We start from the raw sequence: 8,496 nt of genomic DNA, 5'->3' as shown, positions 1-8,496 counted from the left end.
TATATATATATATACACACATATATATATATATACAGTATAACCCAGAAACAACTTGACTTGTGTACTTGTGGTTTAATGACTCTTAGCTGCGAGTGGCATGCTGTTTATTCTGCATGTAAATCCAAGTTGCATAACTGAGTCTCTCATACACTTTCAAAAACTTATAATTGTACTCTCTCCATTTTTTTATTGGAAACAACCACCCGGTTGGGAAGCAAAACATATTAAACTACAGCATGAAGTTTAATTGTTTGTTTTGTAATTGTGTGTGCTGTTATTTTATTGTTTAATAGGACAGAATATTAACATTTTACCAAAACTACTGTAAATATGGTAGAAGGCTCATGGGTCAAACTCAAGCCTCGCAGACCAACTCTGACCCTTGTTCAAATATTATCTGTACCCCAAGATGATATTTTAAATGTCAAATATTTTTATTGCTGCTCATTTTGTTTAAAAAACTCATAAATTTATCCTAGCTTATTTAGTGCAGACTTCGCATGACAGCTAACTTTGAAGCCAGAAAAAAAAGTAGGATTTTTTTTTTTTAGCTTTACTTTTGTTGTGGAAAGAGCAACAGAGAACATCAAATGAGACCTGTCAAGCTTTGGTTGATGAACCTGCAACCAGGAACAGATGTGGGGTAACTGTCCCATGGCTCGGACTAAGTTTTTGATTTTGGCCTTTTGGTTGAGTTTGACACCCTCAAATCTAAAATATTTTGAGTTGAAATAAATAATTCATCTGAACAAAACTACAGTTGAAATGAGGGAGTAATGATTATTCATGTTGTAATGTATTTATTAAGTAAAATCAATGAAAACTTGCTTGACTACACTGAGGACTGAGACTTGAGAATCATTCACAGTCCTGGTAACAGTCAGTGTAATATTTGAATGTTTCAGGAGGTCTTGTCTGAAGAACGTGTCAGACTTGTTTGTGATGGGCGGAGCTTTGATTTTGGAGTCGACGGCTCTTCTTCGATGGCTGGAGAGAGAAGGCTACTGGCCCCTAGGAATGACTGGCATCTCCATGGGAGGATATGTGAGTTAGTAAACACCTACAGCCGTCTGCCAGGAAGATTGTTTCCACTCCTGTACACCTTCTGTGGGAGAAACTGTCATAAATATATTCATCACCCTCATGTACATGTTTTAAAGGGATATTTTGGACATTTTGAAGTAGTAGATGCTAGTACCGGTAGTAATAACATTTTTATTGCAAATTATGAAATATTCTTTTAAAATGATATGACTGCAGAAATTTGTTGAAGAAGCCAAATTAACATAATAGTCTACTAAACTAAATTGAGCAAAATAGTGGCTAAAATTTATACAACTAAAATTAGCAAAATGGTTTAACACTAGCAAAGCAGTAGCTACAATTAGCAAAGAAGATGGTAAAATAAAAATAGTAAAGCAGTATCTAAAGTCAGCATAACAATGTTATTATTAGCAGTTCACAATTAGAGCTAAAGCTAAAAACGCAGTAGCTTAAATGGACAAAATTGTAACTAAAAACCCCAAAGAATAGTGGCTAAAAGAAGCTGAATTGTAGTTAAAAGCAAAACGGTAGCTTAAAGCTAAAAGTGGTAGAATGGTAGCTAAAAACTAAATTATAAAAATGCTAAAATTAGAAAAACAAATGGTAAAGGTAAAAAAAGACAATCGCTAAAATTAGTAAAGCTTTATCTAAAGTCAACAAAACGTATATTATTAGCAAAACGGTTGCTATAGGTAGCAACTCTAAATCAGCAAAATATCAGCAAAACTGCTGTAGGTGTGACAAATAGCTTCAAGGTGGAGGTGGGAGGAGTGCATCAGGGATCAACTCTGAGCCCCTTCTTGTTTGCTCTGGTAATGGACCTACTAACAGATGAGGTCAGGCAGGAATCCCCATGTACTATGATGTTTGCAGATGACACTGTGATCTGTGGTGAGAAAAAGGAACAGGTGGAAGAGAACTTGGAGAGGTGGAGGTACACTTGAAAGAAGAGGAATGAAAGTCAGCCGTAGTAAGACAGAGTACATGTGTGAATGAGAGGGAAGCCAGTGAAAACGTGAGGCTACAAGAAGCAGAGGTCACAAAAGTGCAGGACTTCAAGTACTTGGGGTCCACTGTCCAGGAAAATGGGGAGTGTGGTAAAGAGGTGAAGAAGAGACTCCAGGCGAGAGTGGATGGAGAAAAGTTTGGCAGCAAAGATCAAAGGAAAAGTTTACGAGAGTAAATGGTAAATGGACTGCACTTACAGTATATATCACACTTATATATCACTTATATATACTTATATATCAGGAGTGACAAGGATGGATAAGATTAGGAATGAGATCATCAGAGGTACAGCACAGGTTGAACAACTGGGAGATAAAGTTATAGAGGCCAGACTGAGATGGTTTGGACATGTTCGGAGGAGGGACTGTGGGTATATTGGTGGAAGGATATTAGAAATGCAGCTGCCAGGAACAAGACAAAGAGGAGATATATGGATGCAGTTAGAGAGAACATGTAGGTAGTTGGAGTGAGGACAGAGTGAAATGGAGGAGGATGGCTCGCTGTGGTGACCCCTGAAGAGGGAAAAGCCAAAAGAAGATGGAAAAGCTAACATTTGCTAAACTTAAAATTAGCACAACTGTTAATAAAAATGGCAATATCATATTAGTATAATAACTAGTAATTATATATAACTGAAGCTAAAAGGTAAAATGAGCAGAATGATGGCTAAAAGTTAAAAGTTTTAGTTTTTCATTAACCGAGCTATCTTTACCAAAATCACTGTAGGCTAACTGAACTTTGTTTTTTGTTCAAACTGATATGTCTGAAGTTTATATTTTGTGTGTCTTTATCAAGATGGCATCACTGGCAGTAACCAACTGGCCAAAACCCATCCCTCTGATTCCTTGTTTGTCCTGGTCCACTGCCTCCAGTGTGTTCACCACGGTAATTCTCTTTTAATGACCAACTCTTCACTGGTACTCAATACAGACTTTTAATTACAGATAGAAATGCTTTGCCTTTCTTACAGTTTTGTTTGTTACTGACCGCAGCTGGAAGCTAAATGATTTTGCTCATGATGGTGCATGTGTTTCTCTGGAGCGTTAGTAAAATATTTCACATTTTGATGAAACTGTCAGAAAGTCATCATGGGATGAAACTCAATAATTTTTGGAGTCAGCCCAACTCAAGATGGCCGCCACAGTCAACTGATATTGCCCAACGTAAAAATGGTTATACTGTAACTCACAGTTTGGATATTGAGCCAAAGTTTTGAGTGGTAGTAGCTGAGAGTCAAACCCCCCCACACACTCTGACCTCAAGATTTGTTTTTAAAACTTTGCCATTTATTACTTAGAGTAAGCACAGACTAGTCTAAACATTTTACAGATGTTTAGCTAAAATTTGATGTGGTAGTAGCTGAGCATCATTGTTGGAGAAAATCTCTCGATCACCATCATTGTTTACTCAAAAGAACCGCTCTCACAGCAGGTGAAGATTTTTTACCAGCATTTTACTTGCAAGGGCTGATTTCAGGACAGGTTTTACACACAAACATACTGTACATAATGTATGAGAACATTGTCGTGGAATCAGCAGCGAACAGTGTTATCTGCTGACTTTTATAACGTTAGCACCTCAGTGGAGTTCAGTGGGTGTTCACTGAAGCCAGCTGCAGCTCGTTTCCCCACAACACTCTTGTCAAAGCAAATATGGTTCATGAGCATTTAAAGGGCCCGACATACTAAAGGGCTTGACATACTCCATCTGAAAAGCTGAAATCAGCTCTCATTGTCGCAGTTGCATGACAAAAATTGTCATTTTGTTCTCAGAGCATCTTCACTCGCCCCTTCTCGATACAAGGCCTTCGCTTGTGTTGAACTTTTTCTCACAGGCATAGGTGCCAAGTATTGTGTGATTGGCCAGAAGTTTGTGGGCGTGTTCGTCAATACAGAAATGTGCTCGAACATTCAGCTGCACGACCAAACAAACACACTAAATTAGGGATGCACAATATTGGATTTTTGGCCGATATCCGATATGCCAATTTGCTAAAACTTATTTGGCCAATAACCGATACTGATATTTTTAATATACTTTCCTTTGTCAGAACATAGCCCTCTTATTTAGGCTTATTTGCTGCAAAAATTGTGCAACAGCTGTAAGAGCTGGTGACTTATTCAGTAACAGCCATATGATATGCATAGCACTTTTAACTTATATTAAATGAAAAGTGTTAAATATTATTTATTAGCATTAGTCACCTGCAATGCTGTCTCACTTGTGGAGGCTTGTTTTGGGTTCCTAGCTGCAGTGTGGGATCCTCTGCACTCTTGTGCATGAAGGACAGCCTTTTTAAGTTCAAATTTGTTGTCTATCCATTGTGCCATAAGACTAATCGTGCCAACGGGCCTAACACTTGACGTCCAAATGTCTGTGGTAAAACTCACTCACGTGCTATCAGCTATTAGCTTCTCAATGATGTCGGAAATGAAGGCTTGTAACTCGGGTAAGGCTATGTCGGAAAAATATCTCAAACTGGGGACAATGTAAAGTGGCTCAACGCAGTGTTGTAGTCAAGACCACCTAACCCGAGACCAAGTCAAGACCAAGACCAGAGTGTACCGAGACAAGACCAAGACTTTTATGGTCCGAGACCAAGTCGAGACCAAGACTGAGGGAGGGCGAGACCAAGTCGAGACCAAGACCTCGAGTCTTGGAGCTCAATCTTTTCACAGATTATCTGTCTTATACTATACTGTAATGACATAGTGACAGTTTTAACAAATATGTAAAAAAAAAAACGTAACATTTACAAAAATATTTTTACAAAAGTTACATACTGCAACTTTAAGTTTGCTTTGGAATGAATGTATCAACTTTTATAAATTTTCAAAGCTACATAACAAAGAAATCAGACATTCAGTGGTTTTTGCACAATAATTTTCATGTCATGTGATCCACTGACACAAAACTTATGTTAAACTACTCTACTAGGCCTGACAGACAAGACACCCTCATTTATTATTCATTTTAAAGCATTTTCTAATTTTACAAGATTTATTTATTCAAAAATTATGGTTTTAGTTCAATAACTAATTAGAAAATTATTTAAAATGAGAAATAATTTATGGTGTCATGTGTGTCAGGTCTATTAGAGTAGTTTAACATTAGTTTTTTGTCAGCGGGTCAAATGATGTAATAGATATAAATTTTTGTTTCTGAAGAGTGTTTGCTTCGGTAATTTGTTGACGGTCCCTAAGCAAACCATTACGTCTTGGAGGAGGGGCAGACTGAATGCAGCTGTCCGAAATCAGACTGCCTGCTTCGGATCGAGCGAGAGGAGCATACCGCTGAAGCTACGGAGCTCGAAAGTCCAACGTCCAACGTAAAACTAACTTCACCTCTGTAGCGAATTGAGGCTCCGCACGAACTGTTCAGAAACAATTTGAAATGAGAAAAAAAAGCTATTTATTAGCTGATTAAGTCGTGTTTTAGACTGCTTATTGCTAGCGAATCAGGTAGGTGCATGTGATGTCATCATATTGTTCTGGCACTGCAGGCATCCTTGTCACTGGGTTGTCATAAAAAAACAGCGTCTTTTATATTGTTGAGTTATTTTGATGGAATGGCCAATATTTAACTTTAAGGCTAATATCGGCCGATACCATGCTGATAATATCATGCCTCCCTAAATTAATCAAATGGCCAAAACCTCCTGGGTGGAGATCGTGCAGACATTGTGTATGGAGGAGTCTGTCTGCTGAAAAGTGTGACGCTCTCTTCATGATAGGTTTGTGGCCAAACGGTGGATGCAGGGACGGAGTGGAGACTCTGGAGGGAATAAACCCCCGCAGTCACGTAAAGTGCAGTGGGAGGGGTTTCCCAGGAGCCTGTGTCTCGTGAACGATGAAAGTTGTGTGCGAAAGTGAATGTTCTACAACCATGTGACTGAGAGTCGACTGTTCTGCTTCGGTATGTTGGGCCCATAAGAGACATCACGAGCAGGCCTCCAGTCTGAGATGATTGGGATACAATCGAGCTGCTGGTCCTCAGGGCAGAAGTTAAATGTAATCTCAGCCACAATAATAAAACAATAAAAACATTCATAACCTTTGACTGAAAATTATCTGACAGTCATCATCAGTGTTTCTCCATGGTCACTAGAAGGGCACTCATCTTTTCTGGATTTTTTTGTTGACAAGGGAGGTGGAGACGGAGCTCGTCTGTAATGAGTGTCTCTAGCTTATAGCTACGTCAAAGTTGACAACTGTTGACGGGAGTGGGGGGGTGGGGTGAAGGACATTTCGATACACAAGGCGCTTGGTTCTGTTGACAGGGCAGGGCGCCCTCCTGGGATAACAGAAGGGGAAACACTGATCATCATCCTCAGCTCATACACTAAGCACTACACATTGTGCGGTATTTTTGCTTAAAACTTAGATACTAATAGTTAGTCATCAATATCTCTGTTAGCAAAATATTATATGAAGTACTGATCCAATGAAAACTCTCAGAAAATAATCGGTGGCTGTTCACCTACAACTGATTAACTCATTACACTTCTAGATAGCCACCACACCTAGGCCCTATTTACATGGACACGATGGGGGGAAACATAGGTTTTTTTGTATGTTAATTAGAGGAAAAGATTTGCGTTGACCCAGTCGGATTTTGTGTTTACATGCATCCTGAGGAATCCCCCACCGCCCTCCCGAATCTGCTGTAGTTACCATGCCAGGTCATTAGATGCTGCTGTGAATTTTGTAACTTCACCTAATGCGCATGCGTGCTGCCTCGGCACGCTCCTTTCCTCTGGGCTAAAAGCTTAGCTAACAACAACTTAATAACAAGTTAAAGGTGGATTTTGGATAAGAGTTGAAAGATTTGACGCCAAGCGGGACCGCTTCATCTAACAGCTCCACACCGAGGGGGACAGTTGAACACGGAGGCCTTCACTCCTGTTTAATGATGGACAATTTATTTTCAAAAAGATAGCCTCCTTTAGGTTGTTTTCACACCTGATAGTCTGGTAGACTTGTTTCGGTTGGGGACCAATATTCATAACATTTTGTTTACATTTGAGCTGTTGCGTTTGCATTCACATTGCACTCTGCAGTCGAGCCAACCTGTTAGAACCAACCTGTTTCCCCCACTCGCCTGTGGTGGCGCTGCACTAAGAACTACTGAAAGAAACGACACAAAAACCTCTGAAGAAGACACTTCTTCTGGAAATAAAAACAAAAATGGAGTGGCGTCAAATTTTAGCGGTTTTAGAAGTTATATTTTGTCATTTTTCAAAAATGGACTCAGCATGAGCGGAAGATGAGGCAGAAGACCATGGAGAATGTTGTTTTTCACACAAGGCGGCTGACGTCTCTATATGAAGTAAGAGAAATGTGTGTTTGTTTGCCCTGCGCTGTAGTCCACTTCCTTACATTCACACTAGGGCTGCAACTAACGATTATTTCAATAATCGATTCATCGGCTGATTATTTTTTTGATTAATCGGTGAATCGGAAAAAAAACCCACGTTTTAATTTCCACCCCTTTATTCCAAAATTGAACATTTGACTGACGTAGCAATTCGCACAAAAAACAGTTTGCTATTTGACTGTTCTGTTAGTAAAATATTGAATAATAAAAAATAAAAGTTAGTCAAATAGCTTACAAAAATAAATGTACACAAAAATATATACAAATGTATCTTTATACCTGCACAATATGTAGCTACTTTGTAAAATGTGTCCTTGAGGGAAGAGTGTAACCTGGATTAAAAGTGTGGATTATTGTAACCTGGATTAAAAGTGTGGATTATTGTAACTTGGATTAAAAGTGTGGATTATTGTAACCTGGATTAAAAGTGTGGATTATTGTAACCCGGATTAAAAGTGTGGATTATTGTAGTGAAGCCTTCATCTTCAACCATCGACAGAGGCCTCATGTCAGTGACGATCATTTAAGGATGTTTTCAGTGAAGACAGCTGCTGCTGTGGTGTCCATGGTGTCTGTCCATCATGAAGGATGTTGTTGTTTGTTGTTGTTGTTTTCTGGAATGAGAGAGTAAATATGTATTATAGAATAGAATAGAATAGGATTCAACTTTATTGTCATTGCACATGTCACAGGTACAAAGCAACGAAATGCAGTTTGCATCTATCCAGAAGTGCTTAGCTTGAAAAATAAATTGGTAGATATATATAGTACAAATACAGTAAGTTGCTTTGAATATGCTATAGGTATAAATATATACAGGTTGTGAGTGTACAGACTATGAACAGGTTATAATATGAAGGGGTATAAACAGCTATATAAAAGAAAAAAATATATATAAGTATGTGAGTACTTATGAACAGTAGATAGTAGGTTATGTGTACAGTTTGTACAGTAGTGGGCTAACGGATGAAAGTGCAGGTGGTGGTAATACATTATTCATTATATCTAAAAAAAAGTTCAATCTGGTCCTCTGGACATTCAAAAAAACAAAACAAAGCAAATCAAC

At 38.6% G+C, this 8,496-nt stretch overlaps 1 protein-coding gene across 1 annotated transcript in view; it reads left to right on the top strand.

Annotated features, from left to right (window-relative positions):
- Positions 1–8,496, top strand: part of abhd18 (abhydrolase domain containing 18) — a 256,999-nt gene that overhangs the window by 111,608 nt on the left and 136,895 nt on the right. The window contains exons 8-9 of the mRNA XM_037675441.1: positions 908–1,046; positions 2,850–2,939. Coding sequence (XP_037531369.1) covers positions 908–1,046; positions 2,850–2,939 — 229 coding nt within the window. The remainder of the gene's footprint in view (positions 1–907; positions 1,047–2,849; positions 2,940–8,496) is intronic.

Source organism: Nematolebias whitei, chromosome 4, assembly GCF_014905685.2.
Source record: "Nematolebias whitei isolate Nwh7 chromosome 4, NemWhi1, whole genome shotgun sequence".
NCBI classification, from domain to species: domain Eukaryota; kingdom Metazoa; phylum Chordata; class Actinopteri; order Cyprinodontiformes; family Rivulidae; genus Nematolebias; species Nematolebias whitei.
This window is presented reverse-complemented; position numbering and strand designations above follow the sequence as displayed.